The sequence below is a fragment of the Gnatocerus cornutus genome, chromosome 9 (genome assembly GCF_029298725.1).
Source record: "Gnatocerus cornutus isolate USDA-ARS CGAHR chromosome 9, icGnaCorn1.1, whole genome shotgun sequence".
Taxonomy (NCBI): Eukaryota; Metazoa; Arthropoda; class Insecta; order Coleoptera; family Tenebrionidae; genus Gnatocerus; species Gnatocerus cornutus.
The window spans coordinates 13,820,464-13,836,965 of NC_142241.1; the positions used below are offsets into that span (position 1 = coordinate 13,820,464).

A 16,502-nucleotide genomic window follows, 5' to 3' on the forward strand; every position below is an offset into this window, starting at 1 on the left:
AGCCCCCATCACCTGACCATACAAATTGCCTCATTTATTGTGCCCAAACGAACGGAATTAGCTCGAAAGTGCAACTGCCAATAATAATATCGGAGAGTTTCGTTTTAGTTTTGTTGGTTTAAATCAATTTAGCTCCTGACAAATGCTAAGTGGTGCGATCTGTGGCTAATAAAATGCGTCTTTGTCTTGGACGATGTTTGCTTCTTCGGTTTTCGTAGGACGGCGGCGACGAGAAAGTTGCGGAATGCTGGTCGAGTACATTATGCAGTGCCCACTTCAGCCCAATTACAAGCGCGACATTCAACGGTGTCATCTTAAATAAGTCCACTCACTGATACAGCACCACACCTTGCCACATACGTTTCGCTTTTTATTGCCACTTTTTACCGCACGCATTGTTTGATAACACCTGCAATAATCGGACGACTCGGGGAATTATATTGTTTGCATCCGAATGGACGGCTCGAATATTTTGTGCTAGAGTTGGCCTTGGACATGAATGTGCATGTCGTTGATAGAGTCACCCACCGCACCACGCCTGCTTCGCGATATTTCGCAGTTACGGTTTGATTTGTGATTAGGAGTTGTCAGATGGCGTGTCGACGGCCAGTATATCACCCAGCACCAAGATGGCGTTTTCCCGTCTCCTTAAATCATTCCAAACCTGTAATCACTCCCCATAAATACAATCCAGCTGGGACTGCCGACTCGCCACTGCTTCACTGATTGATTCGCGGCCAAAGAAAAATCAAGCATTTTCAGTGAGTTGAAAATTTCAGAGAGAAGACGTGAAAAAGCCCATTTATCTCTCAACCAACGCCGGAAGATTCGGATTGATATAGTAGCGCTCCTACTTTTGTTTAGATTTGTATGTGCATGACGAATGTTAAGATTTACCTAACAATGCAGACTTCAGGAAACACACGTGGCTCAAGTGCTTTCCTCAGGAGCCCATCGTGATTTATTAGGGTAATAATTCCATTGCGTTAATCATACAAGGTCTGTTGAAAAATTCGGGGCGCAAAAAACCAAACCGCATACAAATCTACGTTGACTGATCAGAGCATCAAGAGCACGAATGTGCGGTCGGAGCTACAAGAAAGGGTGAATTAGTCACTCCTTTTTACCCCACAGGCTCTTTTATACAGTGACACCGCCTTATCCACGACGTACGTTTCCTGACGACTAGCCTACGCGTCATTTTTTTTCCTCGCAAATCCGTTCTTTCGATGTAATTAAGGGCGAGTTATGCGCAATATGGAGCCGAGTCTGAGGCGGCACACAACAATGAGTAATGAAGCATATATCACTAGGACGTCGGGGTTGGACTCGGAGGGGGCCGAAACGGGCGAACTAAAAAGCTAGCGACGCTCTTGATGGCCCGTATATCAAAGTTGTGACACTCTGAAACAATAACTCAGCTGCTTTACAACCGAAATAGACAAGAAGGGACGCGAGATAACGTTGCAAACACTCGCTTTCTCGTCAAGGGAGAAAGAAACTACCCTCTGAATGAACCGTTTAAAATCTAGCGGAAAATTAACCATGTTACAAAGTCTCAATAAGTCCGGGCCTGCGTTCGATGAACATTCTTGAAGACAATAAATTCTCATGTGTGACAAGTGATTAATGTCAAGACGATAAATAATGTTTGTTTCTCTTTATGAATGCAACATAAATAACGCAACGAAGAATATTATATTAAATTATCAACATTCCTCCTATATCCGTCTAAATCAAATGCCAATAACTTGGCCTGCTGGGTTATTGGGCTCTGGATGGTGCAATGGACAACAGTATGTACCTAATTTGCATAATTTTCGAGTTAAGTATACTTCTTTTCAATTCATAGCGAGGCCCCCATTTTAATGTCAACTAGTATACATGAGTGACCAGTATATTGTATTATGTTAGTGAAATGCAGGAAAGTTGGTACTAATTGGGATGTTTTGAAGAAGAGGGGGATATCGTGTCATACGTCAATTTGTCAAATTAGATTTGTTTACTCTAACCTACAAGCTTAAATTTTTAAACTTTTCTGGCTCTTAAAAAGTGCACTGTAAGTTGAAAAGTACGTATTAAAACACTAAAAAGTAAGATACCGGCCATTTCTTTAACTGGACCGATGCGTAAGCTGCCATTGAAGACTTCGCAATGATAGGTTACGTCCAGTACAAAAAGGTACTTCTAACTTATACAAAGGCAATTTGGGGCAAGATTATATCAAAATATATCAAAATTCTTCAATCCTTTAATTAAGTAAGCATTCCTGTTTTAAAAAGTCAACGAGATTTTATTACTTCACTGTTAATAACCAACAAAGAAACCACTTATTTAAAAACCATCTCAATTTGTAAGACAATAACTTCATATTTTCGGAAGAATTCAACAGTTTTTGATATTATTCCAACGCGAAATGCAAATGTCTCATCAATGTTTACAATTATGACGTTCCTGTCAAAATGCTGTCATACATGTCGGCAACTTTTGGTGTTTAAAAATGTCCCTAAAAAGTACATTCCTCGACACAGTTTTTGGGTACAGTCCCAAATTTCGGGCCAGGTTCGACCTTTGGACCTCGCTAAGAACTGAAATCTAGTATAGGTTTATTTTTCATGACGTGATGCAGCCACGATGAAAACACGAAAATTCTTACAAATCTAAACAAAAACTCGATCAAATTTTCACAATAAACTCCCATTTCAATATCAACACTTGTTTGACACTCAATTAAATTTAATAGCTGATTAAAATTCAACAGATCTAAGTGAAAAAAATTAATCAAACTTTTAAAATCGGTCTCGAAGCAGCGCCATCTTTCGTGCTTACTAAACAGTTTCCTTCGCAACTTTCACCACCTCGCCGCTAGATGTCCACCTGTCATGTTGACATTCCCATCTGTCAACCCAGTCATCTGTTTTTCTAACAAATCTCTTATCTATGTATTCCTCCTTATCAAAGTTAAATACACAAAGCAAATTCGCCAGCAACTAAAATGCGTCTGTTTCCATCAAAAAGCGATGTTGATTTCGAAAATCACCGTGTCTGACACGATTTTTCGATGTAAGTGCGCACATTCCTGAAGAATGTTTATTAAGCCTCAAGAAGTCCTCCTCGCAAGTCCCTTTTGGTAAGTCCAACTTTGTCCTTTCACTTCTTGAATTTGTTGTTGAAGGGAGACTGAAGAAACGTCGATTTACTTTTTGTTGCAACACCGGAAAGGTCATGGGGGCTCCAAGGGGCTGTCGTCTCTTTTGGTTGGGACGATTGACAGTATTTTTGACACCAAGCCGGCGCCTTATAGGATCCTCCATCAAACACCGTCGTCGGAAGTTTATTATTGTAAGAATCAACCCTTTGGGAGCTAATTACTACTTCCTATGTTACAGTGATTGCATGTTCAATGACCAGACAAGACATTCTGAAGGATTGGGAGTGGCTCTTTAACAACGTCTCTGAAACATTGCATTGTTTTGACAGTGAGGACGAAATTACTGACTTTGTTACTTGTAAAATTGAGTCTGTGATTGCTACAAGACAAGAAGTGGAGGTAGAAGGTAAAGAACACTTGCAGCTCTTTCTGTGATTAGATAAGATATTGGATCAAATTTGTATAATGATCTCATTACCATCAGGCAAGGTCAACGTCTGTTTGTTTATTACAACATTTTATTTATTTTTGTTTGTTATCGCCTGTCAATATTTGAAACGGTGGTAATAGAAACACAACTGTTTAATGTAATTTTGAGCTGCCTGGAAACACAGAATAATGAACTTCGCATTTCCTTATCACTCTTGGCCAATAACCCTAAAGGAATTAACATTAAATACATAATTAATTCATAAATTACACATTTGGCGGTCGTAGATAAAAAATTGTACGTCACACGTGGAATATAACTTCTCATTCACTAATTGCCATCGCCCACTTGTTCCAGACGAAGACTCGAAATCGTTTAAAGTCACCTCCGACAAATTCCTTCGTCTCTTCGGCCTCCCAAAAGACGAGAAGCTTGTCAACTATTATTCATGTAGGTAAGGTGTGCCAATCCGGAAAAATTCAATTTCCCTTCTTTGATCTGTCTTCTAGCTACTGGAAAGGCAAACTTCCGCGCCAAGGATGGATGTACCTTTCCGTTCATTACTGTTGCTTCTACGCCTTCATCTTAGGTCTGGACACAAAGGTGTGTATCCGGTGGTCGGACGTCACGGAACTGAGCAAAAAGAACAGTTTGGTGTTCCCGGATTCCATTAAAATCGCAACAAGACAACGCGAGTTCCATTTCAGCATGTTCCTAACGAAGAACGAGACGTTTAAACTCATGGAGCAGTTGGTGGATTTGGCTATGAAGAGGTTAATCGACGACAAGCGGAGTTTCAGTGAGGACAAAGAGCTCCTCCACAAGCTGAGGTAACCACAGTCTCTATACTTCTTCAGTTGATTTTTCGATTTTAGTAAAAACGTGCCGAAGAAGGCGTCGTTCCTCAAACGCGACCTGGACGCGCGCGCTCAATCCGACGCCTACAAGCTCATGTTCCGACTCCCTTCCTCGGAGAAACTCGATGGTTCTATTGATTGCACCCTCATGACGCCTTACAACAAGAAGCACGTCGCCGGACGTTTGTTCCTCTCGCAGAACTACATCTGTTTCGAAAGCCGCGTCAAATCCCAAGTTAGTTTGGTCGTTCCGTTACGAGACGTGAAACTCGCCGAAAAAATCGAAAACAACGCCTCGAGTCAGTCGTTGGACAAAGCCATAATCGTCACGACTCGCAATGAGATTAACAGAACCAACTTCATTTTCGCTCAGATTCTTGATCGGGATTTCCTCGTGGAGAAGTTGTCGGAGTTGTTGGCCAAAACGGAAGTTTCCAGTTGTGGAGAAGCTGGGGATGCGCCTGAAGTGAGTCCGTGGAAGTGTCAGCCGGCGCTGATGACGGTGTTCCCCTTGAGCCCCATTCCCGAGGTGTACAAGAAGCAACAAGCGAAAGGGAAGGAGTGGGAGTTGCATTTCAACACTTATGGAAGAGGAGTTTCGATGTACAGAACCACGGAGGTGGCGAAATTGGTGCTCCAAGGAATCCCCGATTATTTGCGGATGGACATTTGGATGTCGTTTTCAGGGGCGGCTCACGAAAAATTGAGCCATCCTGGGTACTATCGCTCTTTGGTCGATAAGGCGTTGCTGCAGCGCTCCACTGCTAACGACGAAATCGAGCGGGATCTCCACCGGTCCCTTCCTGAACATCCCGCTTTTCAGGATCAAGTGGGGATTGACGCCCTTCGAAGGGTGCTCTGTGCTTACGCTCTCCACAACCCAAGTATCGGCTATTGTCAAGCCATGAACATTGTCGCCTCCGTCCTCTTGATCTACTGCTCGGAAGAAGAAGCCTTCTGGTTGTTGGCAACGTTGTGCGAGAATCTTCTCCCGGATTATTACAACACCAGGGTGGTGGGAGCCGTCGTGGATCAAGGAATCCTAGACGATTTAACATCCGAGCACCTTCCTAGTTTACACGACAAGCTCAACCAACTGGGGATGACCAACATGATCTCTTTGTCGTGGTTCCTGACGATTTACCTCTGCGTGATGCCTTATGAAAGCGCGGTGAACGTGATGGACTGTTTCTTCTACGATGGTGCCAAAGTCATTTTCCAAGTTGCACTGATGCTGTTGGAGTGGAACCAGGAAAAGTTACTCGCCTGTAGAGACGAAGGAGAAGCCATGCAGTTATTAGCAGACTATCTAATGGGAGTGTTCAACGACGAAGGACGTGGTGCCATCCGAAACAAGAACTACGAAGAACAAAAAAGGGTACGTCAAACATTCCAACCTCCAGTTCTCATCTCGGTTTTCAGAGCATCTCCATCCAAACTCTCATCTACGAAGCTTACGTGAAGTACGGCTTTTTGACCACTGGTCAAATCGAGCGCTTACGACTAAAACACCGCCTCAGAGTCGTACAAGAACTCGAAGACACTTCTGAAAGAAACGTCATTCGGTGCGTAATCGGTGACAACTACTTCACGCAACAAGAACTGCAGGATCTCCTGAGTTTAGTGCGCGAAGAGATTCTAAGTCAAAAGAAGCACATTCCGGAAAGACACGATCCGTCGTTGCAGCCCTACGAAGCGTACAAAGTCGACTACGATTATTTTAAAATTTTATTCGCAGCGTTGTCTCCTTGGGGTAAAGGCGAAAATACCGAATCTTTATCTGCGCGGATTTTCTCGGTAAGTGTGGAAATGTCACGACTTTCTTTACTTTTGCTCAGTTGTTAGATGCCAACCACGATGGCTATTTGAATTTCCGAGAATTGCTCACCGCTATTGGTCTAACAGCGACAGCTGATCCGGCTCAAAGGCTCAAATTGTTGTACACAATACATTTACCGCCGCTGTTGTGCATGTCAGACATCGAGTCGCCTGTTAAGAATGAAGACGGAGCGGAAATCGCGTCGGAAGCCACCGACTTCTTCGACAGTGTCGAGCAGAGTGTTAACTTGGATTCTTTAAGTTTGCACTCGGATGCTTCGTCGCCCACGGTGGCTTATACTTGGCAGTAAGTTTAGACACGCAACTCAAAAAACAAAAGCTAGTTCCGAGTGTTTATTTCTTTTGGTGTTTTATTTAGCAGTTGTCCCAGTCTGAGGCAGGTAGAGGCTTCTCGGGCTTCGGCGGGGGCGGCGGTTCCTAAAAACAACAATTTTACGTCGTTTGAGTGCACCTCTACCTACTTTAGGTGGGGGCGGTGGTTTAGGCTTCGCACAAGACTTCTTCCTGAATGGATTGGTATCATCCTGGTTACAGTCAGGTGGTGGTTTTTTTACCATTCCAGGGTAGCACTGCCTTGGCGGCTTTGGTTTCTTAAAATCCTGGAGTTGTTTCTCGAGACAGTTCTTCGATTTAGGTTTCCAGGTCTCGAAGCAGCACGGTTTACACGATTTTTCCTTGATGACTTTTTCTTTGGGCTCCGGGCACTCGCACCCTTTCTTTATTTTCCGGAAGTAGTACGTTCTGACGAGTTTAAGAGGTTGTGATGGATTAAGGAGAGATGTTAGTCGTCCTGCAGTGCCCATTTTACTAAGAATTTAGCCCCGGTGACATTTACTTGTTGATTTTGTGACACTCATTTCGTTGCTACGGGTCGCACGCATCCAGGTAAGGATCCTTTCTGGATAGTTTCTCTCATCGGGATCAGTTTTTTAATTTTTGAACAATCTGGAGTTACATTCCTGCATTTATCGAAGCTACTGAACATTTCCAGGCACTTCTGGTACTTTCTAGTTTCACAGACTGTTCTGACGATGTGTCTCAAGCCGTACGGTCTGCAAGGTACGTCTTCCTCCACCACCCATTCATAGGTGTTGCGTAAGGGACGTTTCAACACCTCGCAGTCGTACGGGCAGTACTTCTCCTGGATCGGTTCGATTTTACGTTTTCTGAACTTCTTGTGGGGTTGCTCGGGGAACTTCGAAGGGCTTTCCCAAGGGAGGCGTCCGCGGGTGCTGTAGTGTCGCGGCGACTTAACCCTTCTTAACTTTGTTAAGGTACCTCCAAGTCTGAATTGGCGACAGTTTTGGTAGACTGTTTGCATACTTCGGTTTGGGTAGTTGAAAGATGTTCTTGGTCAAAACCTTGATTGTGTTGTGGGTAACGAAAATTTTGAGAATATTACCAGACATTGATGTTGGGGCTGTCAAACTGAACTGATTTTGGGGGACTTGATTTTTTTATTATTTTCGCCGCGAGCAACAGGCTATGAATTGTCATTTTTTCCCAGGAAATCCTTCGAATCTCAATCATCGATGGACAACTCCATCGGTAACAACGTCAGCGCGGAGACGAACTGGGAGATCAAAAGCTTGACGAACCTCCGGAACCTAGTTCAGTCGAAAGACAGTAAGATCAACCTGAAAGCAGTGCCTAAGATGACGCAGCACCACTTTATAACCTTGTGGAAGACGGTCTACGACATTTTCCAGACAGAACCAGAGGACCAAGAAACGTACCACGCCATCGCAAACGTTGGTACTTTGCTCCTAGAACTCGGAGACGTGGGCAAACAGTTTTTTATCAGTCGGGACGAATCTGAAGACAGTTTGGTTTCCGCAGCCGCTGCTTACAATCCGGCTGATGGGGTGAGTCTCATTCTTAATGGTTACTTGGTTTGATGTAGAGGTTCCAGTTGCAATCTCCTGATAAGAATGGTAATCCTTTGGCTCCGAAGACTGAAATTCAATGGTACATCACAGTAGAACAGTTTCTGGCGTCGGTGTTGAACGCGCAGCCTTTAGTGGACTTCTTCTCTAAGAGGACGTCTCCATCGGACGGGATCCAGCAGCTAAAAGGAAGGAGACACACAAGATACAACTCGCTTTATGAGGTACCTGCTATGAAAGTCTAATTCCGTTGATTTTATACTTTTATTTTTTATGGACTTCTTGTAGCTAATGTACATAATGATGTTTATTTTGTATTTCTGATTAGTGCAATGCTATGTAACTATGTAAAATAAAAATAACTTTGATAATCGTCTTGTTAGTAGAAGTACCTGGCCGTTTGGGAACGATTTACAGACAGTTCGCCCCCGGTCAATTCGTCCCCCGCAAATTTGTCCCTGAAAGATGTAATTACATGCACTGTAATAATAATAAGAGCATCAACTGCACGTATTTGTGGTAGGTAACATACAATAAAAATGTAATCCGTTTTTCATAATTTATTATCTGCAATTGTCGTTAATAATAATTTATTTTTTGTCATCGTTAGAGTTCAAACAACCAGTATTTGTTTTATTAATACAGTGCAACCTCGATTATTTGTGCTTCTCGGGATCAGAGCCAGCAAGGATAATCTAGTTGTTAAATAAACATACGTTTAACGGAACGTTTTTTAATTTAAAATATATAATATAATTTAAAAATTTAAGGAAATTAAAACTCAACTCTTATCAGACATATTACATAAAAGCAAGTATTTTGTAGTAAAAAAAATCTAGTACTTTCATTTATTTCTTTTTTGGTCCCAAAATTTTCTTTGCCACTTGAGTTTTTAGTTTCCTGAATTATGAAGGTTTTCATTGCTAAAGAATTTATTTCAAGCATTTTTAAAGTATGCAAATATTACTATTCAAAGACAAAAATTTTAACTCATAATTTTGTTTTTGGTGTCTGCACTGACTTAAATCTCATTAAACTACACCAACCGTTACTGAAATTTCAAATTTTAAGTTTTCTAACACCGGAAGCAAAAGTACGAAGTAGTTGGGTCTTCGATTTGTTTTCTGTAATGCACGGATAATCGATAATTTAACGAACACCCTTACACGAATAATCCGTACCCGGATAATCGAGGTTCTACTGTATTGCAGGAAACTAATGCGCTCATTCAAAGTTATTTTTTAGACGTTCTTTGCATCTGATCATTAAAATGTTCTTTTTAATATATTACGGATTTACGACTTTTATGTAATTTTTTATTTTGGCGGACATGGACATGGAGTTAAAAGTTAAAAATTCATTTGCAGATGTTTGTTTTTCGATCATTGAAAATGATTTAGAATATTTTTCAAACAATAATAATTTAATTCTTCGTCAGATCCTTATAAATTTGTAATGCATCTTTATTATTATTTTTTGTATGTCTTCTCTATAAATGTTTTTATTTACCAGTGACACTTTTATTATAATTGATTTTTTTAATTGCCTTGGGTTGGAGATATCAATTTTAAGTAAAATTATATAAATTACATTCTTCAAACGAATTAAACTGGGGGCAAACTGCATTAGGGACGAATTGTCGGGGACGAACTCATCGAATCCGTTTGGGAACGCAGTTGTCCTCCGTATGACAATGAAGCAGGACAAGTGAGTAAGTTTAGTACTCCTACTACTTTTTATTTCAAAAATACCTTAATTAACGGAAACAACTATGTTCAACTCATCTGTATATAATACACCTATGTACAAAGTTAAGTAAATCATCTTAGATGGTAGTGTTAATAACACGATAAAACTTGACGGAAACAAGTGGTTAAAATCAGAACGAAAATCAGGCGTGCGGAGATGACCTAAATATACAAGAAGAATTAAAATTAATCAATAAATAAGCTTTCAACAAGTCTAATACTAAAAGGTACAAAAGAAATACAAAAACTACGCTTATAAATTAAGTGTATATAAAAGAGCTTCATTATGGAATGAATTTTACAACCAATCGTGTTGCTGCTTTAACTAGTAGTGGACGAAAGCCTAAATGAGCGAACGAAAATTGGGTTGGTATGAAATTTCTAGTACGATAATACTATCACAGAAGCAAAAAGACGTGGATGAAGATCGCATCCGCTCGTTTAGACTTCTGGTTGAAAAAGCATTAGCACCAACAGTCTACATCAGATCCTTGGGGAAACGTTGCTCTAAAACTGAGCTACCCTGTACGATACCCATTCTTGGATATCTTAAAAGCCCACTATACGACTACCCTAAAATAAATAAAAGTCAAACAATATCACTAGGATGACTATTATCGTCCCGATCCTTAAAAAACCCCTTTTCAGTTTTACATTCACGGATCGTTACAGTCTTTAGATTAACAGTGACGTCGGTTATAAACACTTGGTCCGCCACTGGATTCCTCGCCAACCAATACTCCGAGCCCGGACTGGTCAACACCGGAACTTCTTCACTCACATTGTTATTATTGTGTCCGTTCACTGTCAACTGTTTACCTTCGTCACTCTTATTTTCTTCTTCCTTGGGTTCGACTTTTTTCGGTAGAGGCGGCGATTCCGTCGGTCGCTTATCATCAGTCCGCGACGCCACTGGTTTCGGAGACGCCGGTTCCTTCGTCGACGAATGCGGAAGTGTGGCGTCAACTGGACTGCGGCTTTTATCGGTAGACGTCCGAGGCGTCGTTGCGGTGAGAACAGCGGGACTCGACGCTGACGGGATCGCCGAAGACGCTTCTTCTTCGTTCTTTTGGCGGCCGTTGGCTCGGTTCACTGAAGCCTGTGGCTTCGTGGTTTTATGGACCTAAAATTTTAACATTCTTATCTTAAGTTTCAAACTTCTAATCCTGACTAATCCCATCAATCAAACAGATAAAACTACCAAATACCTTGCTGGGTGGTGGACTAGCACTCGTCGGACTACTCGTGGTGATCGTCACTCCGATCTTCCCGCTTTCTTTCGACAACACTTCCGCTTTCCTCTTCGCTCCGATTTCTAACCGATCTAAAATAGGCCTTCGATCCTCGCTGCTCGAACTATTCGAATTATCATTATCATCTACTTGTGGCACTGGCGACTTGGTCGATACTTCGGATCCGGCCCTGGTATCTTCGTCGTCTGGATTTGGTGTGGATTCTTTTTTCGCAGGTGGCAGCGGTTTACTCGTCTCCGCGGTGGTTACAGTATCATCTTGGCTTTCTTCACCGCTCGCACGACCTTCGTCTTCTGTCTCTGCTTGTTGTTTTTCGGTGTGACGTTCCTTTTTCTTCGGGCCACGTTTGTGGGGGTCCAGTCTTTGGGAGCGTTCAAAGAGGTCGATTAGACGAAGGTCGAGGATGTTTTCTTCAGGTTCCCAAGTGTTGTGCTTTTGGCTCCAGCCTTTCCATTTGACGTAGTACTCGACAACGCCCTGGAAGGATAAATGCCTTTGAAATTTTCAGTCTTGGGTCTTGGGTCTTGGTGGCAGGATTTCGGGAGTTTCAGGACAGGTTTTGGTTCAGTGCTTCATAACATTAAGATTTCAGTTCAGCTTCAAGAATTTTGAAAATCCAACCCAGAGGCCCTCTTTAGATAACCCATTCATAAATTCCAATTTCGCCACATTTTTCGCTTTATTTTCATTTCCCTGATTTATTACCACAATAAGCTTATCTCTCACTATTATTCACCTACTAAAACATTTCCTCTTATCTGATAAGACAATAAACCGGGATTTATTTATCATCCTGCGGTTCAATTAAGTGAAAATATTTAGTTGCGACATGTGAGTTCCACACGAAAAAACGTTGCAGCCATGACGCACCAACAACAGCGCAAAGAGATCAACAAATCGCTAGCAAAACCTCTTTCTTTGACATCTGGATTTTTGGGATTCGTAAGTAGAAGTACAATCAGTGCGGCTTTGCTTTATCGCAGTTTTAGATCCAAGGTATTGCTTGGACTATTTTCGCCTTTCTTTGTATTTTGAGCTACTATGATATTCTCGAACTGGACTCTAACGAAATCCCTACCAAAAACGAAACAACCTACTACAAGGTCATTTTTTGCATTTTTTTTAGTTTTAACAACAGTGAGTATCCATGGTGTGTTTTCCGATCAAAAAACAAGAGAAATTTTTAGATATACTACAAGAACTTCCAAATGACCGCATAGTCAGCCAACGCGAATTTGTGATTTTCGCTTGGTTCTATTTGTTTTTTTCCATTCTTTGGACTCTAGTGTCAGCAGCTATCATATGGGGTACGCATCCGGTCGATTATCTCTAGTTGCATCACCGCTAATTCGCAATTTTAGCTATGATCCGCAATAAGTGGAACCTCACCAAAGGATTATTCGGATCGTGGTCGACAATCACTGTCTTGATTAGCATCGTTGACATCGTCTTGATGTCGCTTTTGGTCGTTGACTACATAAAAGTCGACAATTTGAAGTTGTCAAACGCTGCCGTGAGTTTTAGGTACGAAACCGCCCTTTATATGACCCTTTAAATTTGCAGATTCGCGTTTCCTACGGAATTGTGATGTCGCTAGCTGCTCGAGGTTACCTGCTTTGGCTCATCAACGTCATTTTTGCCGCGATCATGACCAAATATACTCTCCATATAGTTTTAAGGGACAACAACGCCTCTACGTTACCTGTTATCCACGGGTACGAATCTAACAAGTAAGTGACTATTACTATTGGACGATTTTTTTAACTCCGCCTTTCTAGTATAAACCCGCCTTGGTTCGACGACACCGTCAAATCATTTTGGTCGAGCGCAGGTCCAGACTCCTCCCAAAGTCATGACAACCCCGCCTTTGAAAGATCGTTTTTCGGTGACGATCACGACTATGTGCCGCCCGCAGGTCAAAGTTTCAAAGAATCAAGTAACATCTATAGTATGCCACCGACAAGAAAAGAGGAACATTTTGTACCTAGGGAGAATGAACCAACCTCTTTTGCTCAAGCTATAGCAAACAGAACTGCTACTATTGGGAAAAGTAAAGGGAGTAGGTTCGGTTTGAACCAAGTGGCGCCTCCGGTGATTCCGGACCCGGATTATACACCTCCGAGCTCTCCGAAAGGGAAGCCACTGTTGAGGTCGAAGAGTAATTATAGTGACACGTTGTATTAGGTAATAAAGAGTTAGGTGTTGGTGGCGTTTTATTGGGTAGGGTCTAGTGACTAGCACTAGCACTATATAGGTAGGAACTGTTTTGAAATGCAACAAAATGGACAACAAGAGTATGTGTTGTAATTAAATTGCCATAAGAAGACCTTTTACAAGACGTTTTAACCAAAACGGGCTTCTGAAGATCTGTTAAATTGCGGTTGCCGGTCCTGAATAGTAATTTTATGGCTTAATTAGGGTACTTTCTGCAAAAAAAGAACCAAACCACAACAGTGGTTGATTCTTAAATTTAGTAATTTATGAATTTATGGACTTGCCAGAAGAAAAAAACTGCTGTTTTAATCAAAGACATGACTTTAAATTTCAAAGTCAACTAAGCTTGATTTTTTCTTACATTACAATAACGGTCAAAAGTATGAAACTGGAAAGTCCTGATCGCAATTTTCTCAAAAATTTAGTTGCGTAAATCTGCATTTCTAAAATAAACAAAGTTGGCTTAATAAACAAATGAACAAACTGACAATGCTTTTTTCGGTGAAGCTAAATTAAATCTTTGATTTCGGATTGGTACTTAACATCACCATAAAGTGACAAGTGACCGTTTTCCGCCAATCAAATGTCAGCAATCGTCAAATTAGCAGCAAGATTAACTTGATTTCAATTAATTTTAATTAAATGGCGTAGTTTGATTATTTCTTTTGTTTAAAATTTGAACGTTATCGGTACCTTTAATAATTAATTGCCTACTCATTATTGGTAGTTCCGATGACGTCGTATTAGTAGTTCCACAGATTAGTTTCTAGCCCGTTTTACAATGACAAAATAGTGTGGACTAGTTACTTTTGGCTGTCAGTGTATTTGAAATGAAGAAGGCTTTGGCGACAGTTTGACAGTCAACAGTCAATTGTTTTTCCTAGCCAACTGCCACCCGTATTGATATTTAAACCAGTATTAAGTGGAAATGTAAAAACTCATCCTTCGATCCAGTAATAAATTTTGAATAACGGCCTTGAATAATTTTATTGACTTTCAAGCAGTGTTTTTTTAACTAGTCCGCCAAACTCGTTTGTTTTTTGCACCTGGTTCTCATTTGACCAAATTCTCATCTTCTCGAAAACCCTCAAAATGAACCCTAATGTCCCGAAACAATTGAATAAAACGACTTCCTCCCCAAAGCTCCTCGACCGTGACTCACATCTTCAAAATAAGAAAAGGGGTGACACAGGAAACCCCAATTACGCAAGAACTACCCTTTGAGTCAACCCCGGGATTTCCAACGCTCTCTAGACTGTTTTTTGCTTGAAGTAAATAAAAAAATGTGAAACTCACCCGTCGAACTCTTTTTTTTATAATCCTTTCGGCGGCATAAACATGGTCACCAAGTTCCATTGTTATGGTTGGAGTGATTCTAACCAAACACAGCAAAAACCACAATTTACGTCGCGTAAATCATCACAGCGCAAAACCACACCTTTAACACTTCCTTCATCAACATTTTCCGGATAAAAACAAAGCGGCGTTTTCCACGAAACACTAAAATTGCATCTGCGACATTACTAGTTCTCACACTCGCGACTAGGTACTTTATGTTGGTGCGATTGGATGCACTGCGGGCATGACGTCACTTTACTCAATTTTGGGTGAAAAAACGGGAATTTTACACTGATCATGCATACAGGAGTCATCGGGAATGTCCACTCGTCCTTCTGGAGACACTAAACCGGGAAAAACGGCCATTTTTCGGGAATAAACAACGCGCCGATGCTCACTGACTCACCCCAATAAGTAGACTCGCCCGATTCGCCATCTTTGTCGGATCGTCATATGTCAACAGTTTGGCAAACAGAAGCACAAACAAAGAAAGAAAAAGTGCTTCACGTTGACTAATTAGTCATTACGTTATTTAATTACAACAAAAACGGGATGGAAAAAGACAGATGGGATGTCGATTTAATTACGCATTTTTTTTAAATGATCATAAAAACCCGGCAGCCCCACAGTTCGTCCCAAAAACCACATAAAATAACTTCCTGATGCTCCCGGTTAGAAAAATAAATTTCATTTGTTTACATGAGATTGTGCCCGTAGCCACTTCCAGTTGACACTGTTGACAGCTGTCACAAACTTAACCTAAAAATTTCCACCGGTTAATTAGGCTCTAAAACTGTGATGGCAGGTGCTAAAAAATCGAGAAAAATCACCAAACCTGAGTCCGAGGAAGAGTACGAAAGTGACGAGACAGGGAACTACAATGGACCTCAAGTAAGTCCAATGTGAAAAACACGTGGGGGCTATAACCCCAACCGTCGTACCTTTCCAGGAAATTCAAGCAACTTTCGAGGGGCGCAACCCCGAAGGGCAAGATTTCCACGGAATCAAACAGTTACTCCACCAGTTGTTCCTCTCAGCTCACATTGACATGGCTCAAATGAGCGACATGCTTATATCTCAGGCTGGAATCGGTTCAGTTTTGAAGCAGAGTTGCAATGAAAGCGACGACGAAGAAGATGTTGATATGGTCGACGAATCGGACGTTTTCGGCATCACCAGCGTCGTTAATTTGACGCAGTTTAAGGTGATTTTGTTTTTATTTAGGAAGTTTTGATAATTTACCGTTTTAGGAAACACCCTGTGTTCAACAGTTGTACCAACTCATCGACGAGGAGGTGAAGAAATCGGGGGATAAGAGCGCGGAGACGCAGTTTCAGGGTGTTCTAGAAGGCCCCCACAAAATCGGGTTTTTAATCAATGAAAGATTTGTTAACATACCGTCGAAAATCTCTTATCCTATGTTAAATGCGCTGCAAGATGAAATCCATAGGGTGAAGAAGAAGAATGATAGTTATAATTTTGATTATTATTTGATGATCAGCAAAGTTTGGAAGAGTAAAAGTGACACAGACAGCGAAACTGTGTTTTCTAATGACGAGGAAGAAATTTTCCACCAGAAAGCTGACCACAGTTTTATGTACAGCGTGGCTGGAAAAACCGACACGGGACTCACAGGAAAGTGGCAAAGCGAGGACAAGGAATTGCTACCCTACAGAGTGGTCATTTTGTTCAAAGCAGAGAAATTTCCCAGTATTTTAAATCAGATACAGACTTTTGTCCTAAATTAGAGTCTACGATTAAAATTGTTTATAAAACGATTGAGTTT

The 16,502-nt window shown here is 41.3% G+C and overlaps 5 protein-coding genes across 5 annotated transcripts; 3 read left to right on the top strand and 2 right to left on the bottom strand.

Annotated features, from left to right (window-relative positions):
• The first annotated feature begins 2,909 nt into the window (after positions 1-2,909).
• Tbc1d8-9 (TBC1 domain family member 8/9) lies at positions 2,910-8,534 on the top strand. Its single transcript, XM_088046690.1, has 10 exons — positions 2,910-3,130; positions 3,176-3,342; positions 3,390-3,557; positions 3,939-4,035; positions 4,091-4,411; positions 4,457-5,816; positions 5,861-6,235; positions 6,277-6,563; positions 7,785-8,142; positions 8,190-8,534. The coding sequence occupies exons 1-10, from the start codon at positions 3,087-3,089 to the stop codon at positions 8,406-8,408; spliced, it is 3,396 nt and encodes a 1,131-aa protein (XP_087902816.1). The 5' UTR covers positions 2,910-3,086; the 3' UTR covers positions 8,409-8,534.
• Positions 6,628-7,177, bottom strand: LOC148169008 (uncharacterized). Its single transcript, XM_088044977.1, has one exon. It carries the CDS (start codon positions 7,078-7,080, stop codon positions 6,628-6,630), a length of 453 nt encoding a protein of 150 aa, XP_087901103.1. The 5' UTR covers positions 7,081-7,177.
• Positions 8,535-9,875: 1,341 nt separating the features above from the next.
• On the bottom strand, positions 9,876-15,174 carry Pc (chromodomain protein polycomb). Its single transcript, XM_088046691.1, has 3 exons — positions 14,675-15,174; positions 11,120-11,641; positions 9,876-11,034 (listed from the first exon to the last, which is right to left on the bottom strand). Exons 1-3 carry the CDS (start codon positions 14,732-14,734, stop codon positions 10,501-10,503), a joined length of 1,116 nt encoding a protein of 371 aa, XP_087902817.1. The 5' UTR covers positions 14,735-15,174; the 3' UTR covers positions 9,876-10,500.
• LOC148169010 (uncharacterized) lies at positions 11,933-13,406 on the top strand. Its single transcript, XM_088046692.1, has 6 exons — positions 11,933-12,106; positions 12,154-12,301; positions 12,352-12,471; positions 12,526-12,677; positions 12,728-12,894; positions 12,943-13,406. The coding sequence occupies exons 1-6, from the start codon at positions 12,026-12,028 to the stop codon at positions 13,346-13,348; spliced, it is 1,074 nt and encodes a 357-aa protein (XP_087902818.1). The 5' UTR covers positions 11,933-12,025; the 3' UTR covers positions 13,349-13,406.
• Positions 15,175-15,274: 100 nt separating the features above from the next.
• Positions 15,275-16,491, top strand: LOC148169011 (protein BCCIP homolog). Its single transcript, XM_088046693.1, has 3 exons — positions 15,275-15,607; positions 15,666-15,920; positions 15,967-16,491. Exons 1-3 carry the CDS (start codon positions 15,515-15,517, stop codon positions 16,462-16,464), a joined length of 846 nt encoding a protein of 281 aa, XP_087902819.1. The 5' UTR covers positions 15,275-15,514; the 3' UTR covers positions 16,465-16,491.
• Positions 16,492-16,502: the final 11 nt, after the last annotated feature.